Source organism: Mustela nigripes, chromosome 6, assembly GCF_022355385.1.
Source record: "Mustela nigripes isolate SB6536 chromosome 6, MUSNIG.SB6536, whole genome shotgun sequence".
Taxonomy (NCBI): Eukaryota; Metazoa; Chordata; class Mammalia; order Carnivora; family Mustelidae; genus Mustela; species Mustela nigripes.
Genome location: NC_081562.1, coordinates 13268485 through 13287476, shown reverse-complemented (window position 1 = coordinate 13287476; position 18992 = coordinate 13268485). Strand labels below are relative to the sequence as shown.

At 48.3% G+C, this 18992-nt stretch overlaps 1 protein-coding gene across 6 annotated transcripts in view; it reads right to left on the bottom strand.

Moving 5' to 3' along the window:
- Positions 1-18992, bottom strand: part of LARGE1 (LARGE xylosyl- and glucuronyltransferase 1) — a 524421-nt gene that overhangs the window by 386432 nt on the left and 118997 nt on the right. For all 6 annotated transcript variants that reach the window (XM_059402154.1, XM_059402152.1, XM_059402156.1 and 3 more), the window contains exon 2: positions 366-553. In XM_059402154.1, coding sequence (XP_059258137.1) covers positions 366-471 — 106 coding nt within the window. In that variant the 5' untranslated portion in view covers positions 472-553. The remainder of the gene's footprint in view (positions 1-365; positions 554-18992) is intronic.

The following is an 18992-nucleotide window of genomic DNA, read 5'->3' as shown; positions in this document are numbered from 1 at the left end:
GTTTCCATGAACAGTGGAGTAATCCTTCTGGGGCCCCAACCTCCCGCCCCTCATCGGCACGAGGATCGACGTGCAGAGCCGGTCTCTGACCCGGGGGTCCCTCCCACCATGCCCCTGGACACAGGTGCGCCTCATTTTGCCTTCGTTTGCATTCTGTTCGCCTCCCTACCGACAGCCGCCACCACCCATGCAAACCTAGCAAGTCTCAGCCTGCACCCACGTGCAAGAGGGCACCCATCTCCTCCTGCTCTGAGGATGACAAGCTGAGATCACATGACCCGGAGGGGCTTTCCGAGGCCTCCGGGACGGCCCGTTTCCTCTGTCTTCCCTCCCAGTCCCACCCTGTGCGGAAGCCGCCTTCTTACCTTCCAAGCTCCCGGCGAACAGGTAAAGCCAGGTGATGGCCGGGATGCAGAGAACAGTCAGGGAGGCAGCCAGGAATTTCCGTCTCCCTCTGCAGATTCCCAGCATCCTCTCAGAAGTGGCAACCCCTAATCCCAGCGCCGCTTCTCTGCCCGGAGCACGGGGTCCTCGGCCTCCCTCATAATACTTTCTGAAAGGAAGAGCAAAGAGGAAGAGCTGAGCTCCGGGCACCGTAAAAGGACGAAAATTGCAAGGGAGAGGCATCCCAGAGATCCTGAAAGTATCTGGCTCCTTGGCGACTTCCTGCTGACCTTCTAGACTAAGAGACGATGCCGCAGTCTTACATCTACCCGAACCACGACAGCTCCTTAGTAAATAAAGGATGATGACCACTATGACATCTCTCCCTGCCCCCCTTCCCTCTCTCTCTTGCGCGCACGCACACATGCACACACACACACACACACACACACACACAAGTATTTTGAGCCCAGATTCGTCTGAAGTCTGAACACACACACTTACTAAAAATGCATTTAGTTAGCGCCTTGTATGTACTAAGCGCTAACCGGGTGCTGTGTTTTCAAAAGCGACAGGAATGCCGGTTAGCGTCAAAGAACATAGTCTACCAAGAGAGACCAACGTAAAACATCCACGGGAACTCCAGAAATGCTGAGGACAGAGAATTGCACGGAACTCTGCGGGAAGGCAAAGGAAGCTGCTGACCGATCCCCAGGCGGTCAAGAGGGCAGAAGGGTTCCAGAGTTCGAGACACGGAGGGGCGGCGGAAGGCACCTGGGGCTGCCTGCCCAGCGCACTCAGAGGAGAGGAGTCTGGAGGCTGGCTTGGCCGCAAGGTCACATGCAGGAAACGACATCCTGATCCTAGCCGATAACCTAAAAACGCTCCTCGGGGACTCTTAACAGCTTCCACCTTGAATGTGGAGGAAGATGTTCCGAAAAGCACAAGAATGATTAAAACACGCAGAAGACGGGAGAGGAACAGATAACCTGTCCCCAGCCTGCAGAGAGCCAGTCCTCGGGCCATGCAGAAGACGCTGAGACATGTCCAAGGAAGAGGGAGAAGGTCAACACACCTGCGGCAAAGGCCCAGAATCCTCCACCCAGGGATCTGACCGGCAGCCATGTGCCTTATAAAGGAATTTAAAAACCAACAGACCACACAATTTCATTTCCACCTAGCTCCTCTCTTTGAAGTCACACTGGCTGCTGGCAGAGCAAGGAGTCCCCATTAGCTTCCCAAAAGGAGCAGAACCCACCCCTGGGGCAGCTACACACGGCTTCCCACCCCCAGAGGACGGCTGTCTGTGAAATTGCTGGTTTGGGTGTCCCTCTGGGTGTTCCCATAGTATGTCCTTCCCTCTGCCATAACCCTTGAATCCCGTGGGACGATGGTCTGGTTGAACCGTCTGCCTTTCCCACCAGCCTGGGGGGTTTCCGGGAGACAGACCTTGTCTACTCACCGTGCACTCCCCAAGACTGGGCATACGTCTGTCACCTGCAGGCTGGGTGGTAACTGCTGAACGAATCAGGGGGATCAGATCCTAACCCAAGGCTGCTCTTCCAAGCTTCAGGAGTCTGTTCAGCAAGTTGCGGGCAATGAACACCTAACGGAGCCATCTCAACTGTCAAGGCCAGATGGGATTCTGCACCCACTCTGAAATAATTTTCTGAATGGCCCTCCATTGAAACAGATGAATGACCCCAGGGCTGGAGGGCGTGGACTCGCAAGGGAAACCAAACAAGCAAAATTGCTTTAAACAAAGCATGTTGATTGGAGAAAAGTCTCCCCCCCCCCCCCCCCTTGACAAGTTTGTTATTCTGGAGCTCAGGCAGAGAACCCCTCACACAATCTGTGAGTCACCAACGATGGTCGTGGGTGAGGATCACCCCAACACAGGCCCATCTCGCAGGAGGAATAGGGGACAGGAGGCTATGCAGTTGCATCTGGATTCAAATCCAGTCCCACACGCGACTAGCTGTGACAGTGGCAAGCCCCCTCTCGCTGGGCAAGCCTCCTTTTGTTTCTCAAAAGCAATGCACTCTCTGTCAGAGGGCCTTAAGTGAGAGAGCCCTTGAGTAAGTGCCCAGCAAAGACCGATGGGGCGCGTGGCAGGGTGAGCCCCACCTCCTCCTAAGACGGAGGGTAGAGCAGCCCTGCTCAGGCTTTTCCAGAAAACAGATCATCATGCAATGGGGGATCTCAGCCTGAAGCATCCCTACGGGAATCTCCTTTAGAAGACACCACCATGTTAAAATGGCCCTTTGTGCATTTTGTTTTGTTTTGTTCTTTTTTTGTTTTTTAAAGAATGTATTTATTTATTTGACAGAGAGAGACCACAAGCAGGCAGAGAGGCAGAGGAGGAAGCAGGTTCCCCACTGAGCAGAGAGCCTGATGCGGGACTCGATCCCAGGACCCTGAGATCATGACCTGAGTCGAAGGCAGAGGCTTAACCCACTAAGCCAGCCAGGCACCCCGGCTTGTTCTGTTTTGCAGGTCACCTATAATAATAGTAGCAAAGACAACTAGCAGTAATAACCTACGAGGTAGGAACCAGTTTGCATCCCCATTTAATGGATGAGAAACCAAGGCCTCGAAAGACCCATTAGCCAAAGGTCTAACACACCTATGGCAGCGACACCTCAGGCTCTCCTCTCTCTAAGGAACTGAGTCTAACAACCTTTGCCAGGGGTCATTTTCCTTCTGGCCTAACCTAAATTCTTCATGTTGAGTCTTATGATTATTTTCTTCCCAGAGTCAAATATATTGCCACTGTTTGCTCTTAAAAAAAAAAAAAAATTGTTCAATAGAACAAAAACTGGAAAGCTACTGGTGAATTTGGATTTCAGGGGAAAGCAGGAATATTATATGGAGCTGAACTCAAGTGGTGTTAATATTTAAAAGCATTAAAAAAAAAACTCTTTAAGACACTTATTTTCCTCTTTTCCTCGCTCCATCTGCAAAAGTTAATTTCAACTGGCATAATTCGCCCAAAGTTTTAAAACAGAGTCTAGGGTGGCTTGCATTTTATGATAACACTGGCGTCTGAAATTAAACCCAGCAGGTAAAAAATATTCCTTCATGGATTTGACTTTTAAATGACACCTCTGTGCACTAAAAACACATTTTAAAGAAAAATCTCAATTTTTATCAGAAGCTACTCTAGGAAGTTAATACAGGAATCAACACAAGAAGGAAGGAAGGAAGAAACCAGAGGTGGGCTGGAAATTACTTCCCACACACGGGCAAATGTTGATGGGTGACCTGAGTAAATCAGTCTGGAACCTGCTTTTGCCTGGTCAGAAGGAGACGAGACCCCTGGGTGAACAGATGGGGCAAAGACTCATGGCTAAAATGCCCCTGCCTCGAACCCAACACCCAATTCCTTGCCCAGGCTGGTCAATTTCTCCTACTAAAACATCTACTACTCCATCTGTCTTCTCCCATATGTCTCAACCAATGAAATTCACATTTATGCAAAACATTGCATGAGCCAGAAAGATTATCATGATCAATTAAAGCCACAAAACAACATTCACAGCTGAAAGTAAATTGTGATTACAAGTATCCTTCAGTCCGACATAATACACTGTATATACATGAATAAATACCTAAATAAAACTGTACGTACAAAAAAAGGTATAAAAGTTACAGGTTGGGGCACCGGGGTGGCTCATTGGGTTAAGCCTTTGCCTTCGGCTCAGGTCATGATCCCAGGGTCCTGGGATTGAGCCCCGCATCTGGCTTTCTGCTCAGCAGGGAACCTGCTTCCTCCTCTCTCTCTGCCTACTTGTGGTCTCTCTCTGTCAAATAAATAAGTAAAATCTTTAAAAAAATATTTAAAAACTTGAATTATCATGTCTTCTTGGTATGTTGCACATGATCCAAAATACTTCAGTGCGGACGGTGAAGAATACGTTAGTTTCACTTTGCATGTAAGGTGCAGTGATTTAAAATCTGTAGGATCCTCACTGAGAAAACACCCTCCAGGGGTGGCCAGCTACCATTTGAGAGACTCTAGTCAGAAGCTCACATTCCAAATGTTGATCTGATCAACACTGGAGATTGTCCTTGGTTTTTTTGTTTTGTTTCTTAAACTTTTTTAAAGTCAGCTCCACGGCCTGTGTGGGGCTTGAACTGGCAACCCCAAGGTCAAGAGTTGCATGCTTCACCAACTGAGCCAGTCAGGCGCCCCTGGAGATTGTCTTTTAATTAGCATCATTACAAACGAGTTTTCATGGGCGTTCAAGATGTATGAGTTGTCTAGAAATACAGCACACGAAGAGGAATAAAGATCTAAGTATCTCCAAAAGAAACAAACAAAAAGTCTAAGGAAACTAAAGGCCAAAACCCTTCAGAGCCAAACTCATCTTATGGGCAGGCAACAGAGTAGGGTCACCGACTGTAACGTTAAGATCGGGTGAATCCTATCAGTTCCACACTGCCATCTGAGTCTCTCAAGTGAACCTTTCTTGCAAGATGCTGCCCCAGTTCCTAACAGGGCACAGGGATGGCCCTCCCTGAGCTTCCAGTACAGGTCCTACAGCAGACAGACCCTCTCTAGATGTTAGCTTTGTTTTTTCGTTATTTGTACTATTATACCTCCCGCCTTTCCCGAGCCTCTCAAGCACAGCCTGACTCTTCAGCCATGCCTTTCCTCCTCTGCGGGACCTCCCGAGGAATTTCAAGTCCTTGCTGCTTCGGCAGAACATCTCCCGACAAGTCCAGACCTGGAGGGGCTCCTCCCTTTGTTCTAAACTCCAAAGGCGGTCAGGAGCACATTCCTGATACTTCATGGTCTTGGAATCATTTCCTGGCATTAATTTCTCTTCACTACACCAAACCCCCTTGAGGACCAAGGATCCAGGTCCTCTCGTGTTTGTTTTCAGCTTCTGCCTGAGACCAGCAGCTAAGCCCAGAGTCGACACTTAGCCATCTTCATCCGAAATATGGTCCCTGAACCAACCAGCAGCAGCGGTAGCTCCTCTTGCCCGAAAATGCAAGCCATCAGGTACCACCACCACCCCCGCTCCAAGCACCACAGATCAAAATCTGCATTTTAACAAGAACGGAGGGAATGGGAGGCCACATCACTGAGAGGCCTGTACTCTACTAAAGCATTGAGCAACTTACCAGTTACTGATAAATAAAGCTGGCCTCCCCCCACTGCTATTGGTCCCCTCCCTCGCCTCTCCCCTACAGGGACTGGCCAGGATGCTAGGGAGACTTTGTTGACGGTACCTTTTTCACAACAGCTCTCCGACAGATGGAAGGGAGATCCTAGAAGGAGAAGTGTCTTTTTCTACTTAAGCAGAAGCATCCTATGGACTCGAGGGGCTCCCATGACCCATCCTGACCTCCCATCAAAAACACCGCTGACACAAAGCTCCACCGCCACCCACGGAGGCATCGCTATACCCACCTTGCAGACCGAGAGAGGCTGAGGACACTGGACTTAGTTGTTGAAAACCCTGGGGCTCAAATTCCAGTGCTTCCTGAGAAAACAGAAAATCAGTTCTAGGCTACAAGACACACCACTGATAACCAGTCTGTCTCTCCAGTCAGAGCACAACGCCTCGAGGGCAGGTGCTCTGTTTCGGCCACTGCTGCTTTCTTTGCTGCTAGTACACATCTAGCCTGTAGGACAAGATCAGAAGGATTTATTGAACGGACCGATGACTATCTCAGGCACAGCCAGCCACGTCCCTGTTCTGCATTATCATACAAACTACAAGTGTGACACAAGTGCCAGCCCACACCTTCCTCCCAAGCCCAGCGATGGAATCCTGAGGAACTTCCGCTATGGGATCAGCGAATTCCTCTTTATCCTCCACTTCCCCTGGCTTCATTCCAGCTCTGCTCTTGTGGGAAAGGACAGCTGGGCCCTGGATCACTGCTTTCCCCAAAGGAGAACCCCTTCCCCTACTCTCTCTCATGCAGATACCTAAGGGCTAGGATGCGGGCCTCTGCCCTCCTAGCTTCCAGGCGTCTGCCCCCTCTTACTGGCCCTCCCTCTTCTGAAGACGGTGTTCCTCTGTGGTTCCCCATTAGTCTCTCTGTCCTTGTCACTGTCACCTGGCAGAAGACCTCAGTGTCCACCACACTCTCTCTCACCTCTCCTCCCCAATTCCATGACAGTCAGTTGAAAATGCCATTCCACCTGGACCAAATCTACATTCTAGAACTTGCCGTCACCCCAACCAAAAGCTCAAATGTCAATATCAACCCCCGTCAGTCTTCCCAGGCTGTCATTACACAAATTCGTCACTGCCACCGTGAACCCCAATCCATCACCAACTTTCTTCATGACTACCCACACCCAGCTCTAGATTTTCTTTATGCTCATTCTCATTCGGCTGAGAGGCCATGATTCAGCATTGTAACCTCCCTCCTCGCGCATGCATGGCCCCCTAGGCCCTCCTTCTCTCCAGCTGTACTAACCTGGAAAAACCCACTCACGCAGAGAAGCAAAACCATACGTGTTCACCATGGCTCTCCTTGGGAAGGCAAATGTTGGAGTAGGAAACCACTAATTTCCTTCCATTTAATCATGTCTGATCTCAAATGGGCAGTCAACTGCTAAGAGACACTATTACCTTTCTCTGGTAAACTCACTTTCTTATTACATGAAATATTTATTTCATACATTCCCTTTCTCCTCAAGTCTTCTCTTTTTTGAATGACAAATTCCAGGAGGGCTCCAGGATTCAGTGTGGGATCTATGGTGTTTTCTCTCCCCAGGTGAGATCCCTCATTCTAATGTCCCGTGAGGCTGGTGCCTCCCACATTTTTTATCTCCAGCTCTGGCCTCTCCTCTGACCTCCAGACTCACGTGTACAAAGACCTTCCCCTACCACGTGTGCCTCAGACATTATTCCCAATATCCCCCTTCCCCACCCCCTCTTCTCCAGAGCTTTCCACCTGCTTAAAGGGCACCATCATCTCCATCAAAGCTCAAGCCAGACACCTGGGAGCCATTCCGCATTCCTTACTCACCCTTCATCTCTTGTCCAATCTGGCCATCCTCAGATCCTGCCATTTTTACTTCTAAAACATGTATGCTCTCCAGTGAGACACCCACTTCTTTCCAGTTTTACTGCCACTATATAAATCCAAGCCACCATTGTCTCATGTGTGAACCCAGTGCAGTAGCCTAACTAGGATCACACCAGAAATTATTCACCATTTCCCCCACAGCTCTCACAATAAATGCCAAGCTCTCTGGCATGTCTGTAAGGATCTATGTGGCTTGACCTCTAACCGCCTCTGGCCACTCGCCCTTTAATTTTCCTTGCCTCCAGCCATCCCAGCCCTCTCACTTTTCTAGAATGCACCTCAGGGCCTTTGCCAAGTGTGTTCCCTCTGTCTGGAATGCTTATTATTCTGCTTTTTGCTAGGCGAAGGGCCGTCGACTCAGAGAGGTCTTCTCGGACGGCCCTCTGCCCAAGGACCCCTCCTTCGCTCCATCTGTCACTATGATCTGGCCGCTGCCTCCACTGTTCTCCTCAAACTCTGGCATGATACAATTACCTGAGGCGTTACTTATTTAATGGCTGCCTCTCTCACTAGATTTTAGTCTCCCCTTGGGCAAACATGGCTGCTTTACATTCAGCGCATGCCCAGGCACACAGAAGGCATTCCTTAAAGGGAGGAAGGAGCAAGAGAAGGCAGACTGCCGGACAGCTTCAACCACCAGATACCTTGGAGCCCTACTACTGTTGTTTTGACAAGCCCTTTCCACACGAAAGTTCGCCATCTTACTGCCTGACCCTCTAACGTCTATAACAAGAGAAACAATCCACACAGCACCCTGGCTGGTCCCTAAAGCTGAGGCGAACCCTGCTAGGACCCTCTAGAACGTCTGAGGTCACTTGCCAAGTTCACTTTCGTAATTTTCTCTCCTTTCTCTGCTTCACAAGGAAGAACACACAAGTCGGCGGGTGGGGTGGGGGGTGGGCTGGCCTCTCCCTCAGAGTCTGGGGTTTCCCTCCTAGGTCTACCCCACAGATGCTTTCTTTCTCACTCTCTTTTCTGCACTTCAGGGCCCAATGTATCTCCCTCCTGGACATGATCTTAGGCTTGTCAAAATTGCACTCCCGATTCCTTTTCTCCTTCAGAGTAGGCCACTTGGCCTTGGGGCACTGTTTGAAAATCATGTGAAGCATAAGAGTAAAAGCTACATGCAGTATGTTTTGGAACAAGCACTGAAATCTTGAATTCACCATGTTCTAAAGGACTCTAAGGGCCCATTTCTGTCAACTTGGTTTGTCTTGGTTCCACTGTGAAGTCCAAGCCTCCTGCTGCAGGGAAACATGTCCTTTTGCTCTCAGAACCACCGTGATATCCTAGATCAAGGGCAGAGGTCTCTCTAAGGTCTCCGAGACAGTCACCATTGACCCATTTCACACAACTTTGCAGTTAAGACATGCCACGTGCGGCCTGAGAGCTTTGCCATCTTGTCTCCGTGATGTTCACAGCGAGCTCCAAGGCAAGGTCTGCATCTGATGTGAGCCTCACAGCATTACAGAGGACGGGGAGTCAGGACTTGGGTTCAAATATCAGCTCTGCACACTGGCTGTAGGATCTCGACAAGTCATTCGCTATCCCAGAGGCTCCCATCCTTGTTCGTGGAAGGCCACGGCAACATCAAGCATTCATGACAGTTGCAAGGATTGAGGGAGATCAAAAGAATCTCCGAAATAAGATTACACAGATGCTAGAGTAGTATTTTTTAAAAAAGATTTTATATATTTGACAAAGAGAGAAATCACAAGTAGGCAGAGAAGCAGGCAGAGATGGGAGGGAAGCAGGCTCCCCGCTGAGCAAAGAGCCCGATTTGGGGCTCGATCCCAGGACCCTGAGATCATGACTTGAGCCAAAGGCAGAGGCTTGAGCCACCCAGGCGCCCCTAGAGTAGTATTAATAACATTAAATTAGCTGCATTTCGGCTTCTTGACCAATCAAATTCCAAGGCCTACCAAGTAGTTAGAAGGGCGTCTTAACCCATGTGGGCTACTTTGGAAAAATACCAGAGACTGGGCAGCTTAAACAACAAACATTTATTTCTGACCGTTCTGGAGGATAGGAAGGCCAAGACCCATGGGGTAGCATATTTGGTGTCTGGTGAGCGCCCACTTCCCATGTCCGTGCATGGCAGGAAATGCAATGGGGTCCCTTTTATAAAGGGAGGGCCCCATTCACAAGGGCTCCACCTGTGTGACCCAATCACCTCCCACCCAAGACTTCACCTCTTAATACCATCGCACTGGGGGGGTTGGGATTCAACATGTGGATTTTAGGGGGACACGAACATCCAGACCATAACTAAGGAGGGGAGGACTGTGACAAATATGGCTGTGTCCTGCTCCTGCCTCGAGATGGCATATATTGTAAAAGGGAAAAACACCCGAACATCTACAGGGGGGGATGGGGGAGACATAAACTGTACAGAAAACATTATTCGAAGAGTATCGCCTTTTTTTTTTTAAGGGGCCGTTTCTGTTCGTTAAAAAGGAATTGCCCCATGACGCCAATTATAACTCAGAACTCTGTGCCAGGAAATGATTCTCTCGCAAAGAACCAAACCAATAAGCTTCCTTGGACAAGACACAGCTACGCTGACAAAACTCGTCCTCTTTCCACAGCCACCTTCGAAAAAGGCAAAAAGAAGTAAGGGAAGTTCATTTCAATACCAGATTTTATTTAGCCTAGCGTGTCTAAAATATTGGCATTTTAACACGTCACCAGTATAAAATATAACTGAAGAGAGCTCACTCTTTTTCTCGCGCTAAGTCTTCAAGATCCAGAGTGCGCCTACTGGGAACAGCGCCGCTCAGTCGGAATGAGCCACGTGTCAAGCACTCCAGAGCCACGTGCGGAACCGTCCAGGTGAGCTGCTTGGGAGCCTGCGCGTCACTACTGTTTCGGGAGGCAACTGGGGCTGCGGGCCAGAGGCCAAGCTGGAGCAAAGGGTCCAGGAGGAACCCAGGCTGGGGAGAGGGCAGCCTCAGTGGGGGACGGAGGAATGAGAGAGGACTAGATTTTACCGGGCGTGAGCGCACGCGAGAAGGGAGACTACACGTGTGGGCCAATGAGGGTGCCAAGCTCCATATGGCCCTCTACGTGGTCTTAACTCACTCAGTCTTCAACCAAGCTGTGCAACCCCAGTTTGCAGGTAAGGGCACTAAGGCTTGAAAGGGTGAGTGACTCTGGTTGCAGAGCTGGGGGAAGGGTAGGGTAGGGTAGGGGGGTGCCTGGGGTTAACCCCAAGACTCCTTACTTCAGATGCAATGTGTTTTTGCTCCGCATGGCATTAAAGGCCACAGCCGACCCATGTCATACCTTTCGATACAGGACCAGCACCTGGATGAAGGATGCCATGTCCTTCACAGTGCCTTGCTGGGACTTCTTCCTCCTCCTGGTCTAACTCCCTCTTATCTTCACAGTGAGCCTCGAAGACAATGGTTCTCCACTGGGGGTCATTTTGCCCTCTCTTCCACCCAGGGGCACTAAGCAAAGTCAAGAGACATTTTTGATAGTCAAGACTGGAGGGAATGGGGTGCTCCTAGCATCTAAGGGCCCACGAAGTACTGCACACTCGCTGCGGTCATCTTCCTCCAAAGCCACCCCCTTGGCCTGGGCGGTTGGCGGGGGGGGGGGGGGGGGGTGCGGTGAGCTGATCTGCATCCCAGAACCTTAATTTCCACGCCTCCCATCACGCCGCACAACCCAGATTCTGCTTGTACGTGGCAGTAACTCAAGTTTCATAGAGACGTCAACAGGCGGGCGGTGCGAATATCACTTCTAGCGCGGCGCTCTCTCTGCGCGGAGACAGGTGGAGGAGCAAAAGACTCGAGAAACAATCAAAAATTTCCACTTATGATATTAACCTCTTTCAACAATGCACCGCCAAACAGATCTTTAATGCAAATTGATCTTTCCCAGGGATATGCGCTTTTCCTGGGGTCAGACTACAGCTCCTGGAAGGCTGATTTTTATGTTTTTTGTTCTGAATGTTAAATCAGCGCTTAATCACATCCATGAGGCTACCCATTGGAGTGTTTTGGTCTCCGTTCTTTTGATTTTCACTCTGGAAAGGGATGATTTAAGCAGGCATGCCTCCCATTTCCATTCTGCTTAAGCAAACACTCATGAACATTTATCAAGGGCGGAGACTGCGAAATGCACTCCAGTCTTCCCAACTGCTGAATGAGCACGTGTCTAACTTGCAGAGTCTATGTGCCTGGGTTTCAAGGCCTATGGAGAGTTTATGTAAATCTCTCTTGCGGCAAATGGTAAGAAGGTAGCTTTTCTTTACCTTCTCTTGACTCCCTAACTTTCATCCCCATTCTACCGGCATGTGTTTACTGGGCACACACTCTGTCCCAGACACGGGCCTTGGGGCTGATGGTAAGAGAAGGATACGACAGGGTCCCTGCCCTTGAGTAGACCTGTAAGAGGGTAGGGGGCAGGGACACAAGACAGGCCCAGGGAAACAGGACTCTCCGGGGGAAAACATCTGGGCTGAGCCAAGGGAGGATGGTCCAATTCAAAAGGCTGGCAAGGAAAGGGAACTCTCCTGGCAGAGGGAGCCGCCCAGGAAAGTGCGAGGGCATGTCTGGGATCAGGGAACATCAGCCAACCCCTCCTTCCAGGCTCAGGAAGGAGGCTGATGGGTGGAGAGGAATGAGCCTGGAGGGCCTTGAAAGCCAAGGGAAGGAGAACTTGGACTTCATCCTACAGCCCCCTCAGGAGCTACTGAGCAACAATTACAGCATCTTGGTTAACTTGGTTAACAACTCTGAGAGTGATGTGAATTCTGGGGCAGGCGAAGAAGAAACGGGCTCCCAGAGGCCAACCTGCTGGGGCCCACCCCAATAGCTATGTCTTTATTTGGGCAACATTTCTGTTAACACAATGCTGAGTTGGTCCATAAGTGGGCACAACGGACTGAATGTTTGTGTTTCCCTAAAACGTGTATGCTGAGATCCTAATCCCCAGTATGACGGTCTCAGGAGGTAGGGCCTTTGGGAAGTAATTAGGTCACAAGGGTGGATGGAGCCCATGAATGGGACTCAAATCCTCATTAAAGGGACGCTTTCCATCAGGTGGGGCTACAAGAAGTCAGCGATCTGAGATCTGGAAGAGTCCCTCACCAAGACCTACCTGCCTGTGCCAATAGCCTGATCACAGACCTCCAGCTTCCAGAAGAGTGAGAAATAAATCTCTGTTGTCTGTACACAGCCACCCAGCCTGTGCACTGTCCCAGCCGCCCTCAGTAGGCTAAGACAGCCAGGCAGCACTACGCTGAGGGACGGGTCGTTAGTCACGACTGGTCTCAGAATGCTTAGAAACGTCATTACTCTCCTCGGCCACAGACTGGTTTGAGGATGGCCTGGGACCCAGTCCTGCGTCACCAAAGCCACAGGAGGGGAAGTGTCATGAAGAAAATTCCTCCTTCAGACAGACAGAAACCTTATTTGTCTCAGATCATAAAGGCAACACTTGACGCCTCCTGATTTCAAGATGTCTGAGCTAGTCTGGTGACTTTTGGACCCTGTTCCATGGTTCCCTTTTTTGGGCCACAGAAATATCCTTGCGACTAAAGAAGAATGATTTTTTTTTTTTCTTTTCACTGAGGTAGGATTCTCATAACATAAAATTAAACTTAAAAAAAACAAAAAGATTTTTTTCTTAGAGTAAGGGAGAGCACGAGACAGAAGGGCTGACGGAAAGGGAGAGACAATCTCAAGCAGACTCTGCACTGAGTCCAGAGCCTGACGTGGGGCTCACTCTCACAACCATTAGCTCATGAACTGAACCAAAACCAAGAGTCAGACGCTTGACCGACTGCCCCACCCAGGCGCCCCTAAAATGAACCATTTTAACAACACGTAATTCAGCGGCATCTACTGCATTCACAGAGTTGTGCAATCCACACCTTGATCTAATTCCAAAAAACTGTCATTACTCCAAAAGAAAATCCCACACCACTAAGCAGTCACTCTCCATTTTCCCCTCCCCAGGTCCCCTAACAGCCACCACTTTGCTTTCTGTCCCTATGGGTTCAGCCATCCTGGATATTTCATATACATGAAACCATGTTCAGCCTTCAGTATCTGGGTTCTCTCACCTAGCATAATGTATCTGTGGCTCATCTGTGTTCTAGTATCACCAGCACATCACTCCTTTGTATGGCTGCATAATATTCCATTGCATGGACAGACACATTGTCAATCCATTCACTGGCCGATGGACATCTGGATTGCTTCCATCTTTGGATAATTCTGAATTGTGCCACTATAAATGCTCGTGTACAGTACTTTTTCAAGAAGAATGGCTTTTTTTTTTTAAGATTTTATTTATTTATTTGATAGAGATCACAAGTAGGCAGAGAAGCAGGCAGAGAGAGAGGAAGAAGCAGGCTCCCCACTGAGCAGAGAGCCCGACGTGGGGCTCGATCCCAGGACCCTGAGATCATGACCTGAGCCGAAGGCAGAGGCTTAACCCTCTGAGCCACCCAGGCGCCCCGAGAAGAATGGCTTTTCTTAAGGATATTGAAATCCTTCTGTTCTATGCATTTAAGGCGATCTAATATTATGAATGATTTTAAATGTCTAGAACCTCAGACTTGGGGAGCTCAAGCAGTAACAGCAATTAAGCATTCGCTATGCAGTTGGGTCTATACTGGATACTGGATATTTCCATCTCATTCAACCCTCAAGACTCATTTTTTTTTTTTAAGAAAAGATTTATTTGAGAGAGAGAGAGTGTGTGCATATGTGCAAGCAGTGGGCAGGGCATAAGGAGTAGAGAGAGGAAATCTCAAGCAGACGCCCCACTGAGCACAGAGCCCCACACAGCGCTTGATCTCATGACCCTGAGATCATGACCTGATCTGAAACCAAGGGTAGGACACTTGACCCACTGAGCCACCCAGGCAACCCAACCCTCAAGTCTCCTAACATGTGTGCCATTGGTCTACCACAGAGATGAGAAAACCACAGCTCAGGATTAAATGCAACACCACACACACTACACATGTGACATGGGGTAGAACCGGGATTAGACATGGCGTGAAAGTGCCCAGCGTGTTTTCTGGCACAATTATGATGAATGTTGATGAACAAATATGAATGAATGAATCAGTCTCCGGTTAATTCACCAAGTACCTAGTGGCAGTTTGATAATTATACAACAAAAGAAGTTGGAGGAATAGGAAGGAAGTCTAATATTTACTGTTTCCCCTCTCATAACTCAGTGCACTTTTATGGTATAAAATGCTCCGTGGGTGGCTGGATTTGTTTCCCAGAACTGCTGGAACAAGGTTCCATAAACTGGGTGGATTAGCAGAAATGTAGGCCCTCACAGTTCTAGAGGCTAGAAGTCCAAGCCTGTGGCCTGAGCACAGTATATGCCCTCTGAGGGTACTAAGGGAGGGCCTGTCTCAGGCCCCTCTCTGAGCCTCTGGGGGTCCCTTGGCTTATGGCAGCACAAGCCCTGGATTCACTTGGCATCTCCCTGTGTGAGTATCTGGGCCTAAATGTCCCCTTTTATAAGGACAACAGTCACACTTAATTAGGGCCCAACTAATCTAGGATGATCTCATTCTAACTAATTATTACTGCAATGACCCTATTTCCAAATAAGGACATATTGTGAGGTATTCAGGGTTAATATTTTAGCATATGAATTTGGGGGGGGGGATGGGGGAGGGGATAAAATTCAGCCAGCAACAGTTAACCTCACCATTGCCCAAACGTCAAGGGAAAAAAACAACCATGAAAGCAGAGAGTCAGGAAGAGGCATTTCAGTCCTATGGGGTCAGGGATCCCCTGTCCCCAGAGGCCACCTGTCAAGAGAGCAGCAAGACTGACTCCGTGCCACTGTCCTAGCTCCAGGAAGGGACCTCCAGCTAGCGGTCCGGCCACCTTTAAAGGTAGGGATGAAATCTCAGGCCTCCGGGCTTCCATTAAAAAAAAAAAAAAAAAAAAAAAAATCTAAGTATTCCGATGTATCTTACTGAAGCCGTCAGACCAATGTAGCTCATAGAGTGAGCTAGTGACTGAGTTCATTAGTTGTGGGGCTGTCAGAAGAACCTAATCGCGGAGATAACACACAAAGCCGTCCCCGTCTTAGAAGTCAGGCTAAACGCTTGCCATTTTTATCACCCAATTCATAACCGTGCTGTCCGGCTTTAAGGATCAATAGCCTGGTGATTTTGGTTTCCACTAAATTCGTCTTAGTTCGGACATTTTTCATTTCCCCTGCCCCTCGAAGAGAGCAGAATAAGGTAAATGGCTCCTCTCGTGGCATTTGTTTTTCCAAATCTATAATTTTTGCACTGACATGTTCCAAACACCAGGGAGGGGCAAGGGGGAAAGGAAGCAGCTCTAGATCAAGATCTAAGATCATCCTGAGATAAGGAAGCGTCAAACTGGGATCACGTGGGACAACCAATTTAACAAGTTTCGTGTCGGCAATGCCAAGTGGTCCACCAACACCGACCACTGAGCCCGTCACTCACCTAGAAAAGCACTGTCCTCTAACACCCAGTGCCAAATCCCGGGCTAATTTACATGCATGACCTCATCAGTCCTCACAAGACAGCTGCCTGCAAAAACGCCTCTGTCTGATACACACGCACACAACACATATAACATATTTACATCCTTTTACACGGACCTAGCGCACGGAGGCTAAAAATGAAAGCAACGCCAGCTTGGGAGAGAACAGAAAGCAGCGAGAAACTTAAGGAACAAGCACATGATGAAAGCCAATCAATAGAAACGTGCACAGACTCAATATCACTGAGGTTAAGCTAAATGAGAAGTTGGGAGAGGGTGTGGTTCCCAAATTCCATGCCAGTCATCTCAATGTGGACACGGAGGCTCCAAGACATGCCCAAAAGGTATCCAGAAAGAAAAGGACAGAGTTAAGTCTGGAACCTGGGTCCTTTCCTTGTCCCACTGCTTTTATCTTCTTTGTCGTCTTCAAATCAACAGATGTTTTAAGAAATATTGAAAGGATCTACTCACTATGGAAAGCTTCATGATTTGGGAAGCATTCAAGATGGACGGTGGGGGAAGAAAAAGAGAGACCCTTCAAGAAACTCCCAGCCGGAATCCAGAGAAACACAGCGTGTGTAGCTGGGGCTCCTGAAATAGGGGAAAGGGGAGACTGCTAATGAGTTTGTGGTTCCTTTGGGGCCTGGAACTAAACAGGAATGACAGTCACGCAATCTTGTGAATTACACTAAAACCACTGACTTGTACACTCTAACAGAGTAAAACTTATGGCATGTAAATTACACCTACTTTGAAAAAATTATCAGTGACATCGGAACAGTTAGGGCTTAATAACACAGACTAGCCCCTACCAAGATAAAGAATCAAGATGTTAAAAAAAAAAGAAGAAAAAGAAAAAGATTCTACCAGTCACCCTTATGCATCCCAAGTACTTTCTAGAAATAAGCATGTCAGCCCACGACAGCTCTTTATCTCACGGGATCTACACAATCACCCTGTGACACATATGCTCTCGTCCCCAGATTACAGATAAAAAGCGAAGCTTCCTAAAAGTCAAGAGATTTCTTCATGATCATATAAGGGGGCAAACACCTGTCTTCTCTATCTGCTGTCATAATGCTTCACAAAATACACTTTAGTGAGTTGGTCTGGCTCTCTCTCACCAGAGAATGAGCCGCTGTAAGCAGGGACTATATTTTTGCAGGAAAAGAACAAGTCTGGAAGACTACTTCTGAGATTTACTGGAAGGCAGACCAGGGCCAGGGAATGGGAAACAGAAGGTTGAGAACTGAGTTTCCGTGAAAAGAAGAGGCGTCGGTCTACTAGAGGTAGTCCAGGCAGAAGGGCTTTAATTCCTGCTCGTTAAATCAAACAAATATCCCCAGAGGCCCGCTTGTGCCTGAGAAACGGTGCTTACTGTCTGGCTGGGGAGAGGCCCATGGTCACACAAGAAGATGACAGCAGCCTTGGTGCCACCACGTGATTCTGTCAATTCGTGTTGAGAAGTGGCTCCAAATCCCCTGGGGGGTATGGATCACCAGGTTCTGCGGGAAGTCATGGGCAAGAAAGGGCAGTTGTGAGGAGAACCGAGACTTCTTTCATCAGTGGATGGTAAAGACGATGTGTGGACTCAATAGGAACTTCAAAGTCGCTAAAACGAATCAATACTGAACCACTAAGACGATCTTCCACTTTCTTCTTCCTTTTCTCTCCGTTCGTGCGTGCCAACCATGACAACCTCCAATCCGTCCTGCAAGGGGCCACCTCTTGGGGGAAGCTTGACCCAGACTCCGCTGAGCCACCTTCCCCACAAGACTCTGTTTCATTCAAATCTTTTTTTTTTTTTTTTCTGTTTTAACAACTGCAACAATGGTTCTACTCCTGCGAAGTGTTGACGACTAGGAGTATTTTTTTTTTAAGATTTTTTTAAATTTATTTTTTATTTTCAGCATAACAGTATTCATTATTTTTGCACCACATTCAGTGCTCCATGCAATCCGTGCCCTCTATAATACCCACCACCTGGTACCCCGACCTCCCATTCCAAGCAATAGATGCGTACCAAGCACTGTGTTTTACGTGCTTTGCATGCAGGGTCTCACTGAAATCCAACCCTAAAAACTAGGTAATACTATCCCCATTTTCTAGAAAAGGAAACTGAGCAATCCACCCCACGTCACCCAGCCAGTAAGTCACAGAGCCAGAATGTCCACCCAGCCATCTGACCCCAGCACATTTGTTTTCTACCTCCTGTGTACACAGCAGGATCGCTGGCCATTACCGAAAGAAATTCTGAACTTTCTTCTAAATGTAAAGGAATGCAAATCAGCGGTAAAGATTTCCAGGGTCCTGATGTGCTCCCTGAACCACTTCAGAGTTTAGGGATCCCAATGCACGATTAAATAATAGGTTGAAAACTCACAACGAAGGTAGCATTCACCTCTTCGAGAAGCCTGTCATTCTGTTTTCAGGAGAGAGTTGCAGGTACTATGAAGCCAAAGGAACCTTTTTCTTATTTGTATGTGTATACATAGAAACGTATCTGTATATCCATGTACACACAATTACACACACACAGACACAGCTCATTCACACAATTAGCTCGTACACACAATTACACACAGACACATATCTATAGCTCATCATGTGAAAATAATACACATACTATCGATATATAATGTAGATATACGCAGTATAGAAACTAAGCATAGAGACAGGTATGCACACATCTGTGTTCAAATGTGTACACAATTTTATTTTACTATCCACTTAATGAAGTAGTAAACTGGGGCACGCGGGTGTGCATGACCAAGCCCCCCGATGAGCAACCAACTGGTCAATCTATACTTCACACACACACCTGGCGCTCTTGTTCATACACCACACCTACAAATTCTAGAACAGCCGCTGTGTGTGAGGTCCACTGGGCTGATGACTAACACCACGTAAGTCGCAAAAGCACGAAGAAAGCTTCATTTCTACAAACCTCGGAGAAGCTGAAAACTGAAAACCTAGAAAACCCGTGCCAGGTGGGAGGAAAAAAAAAAAATACAAGCCCTGATCGGTTCTTGTTTACAAATA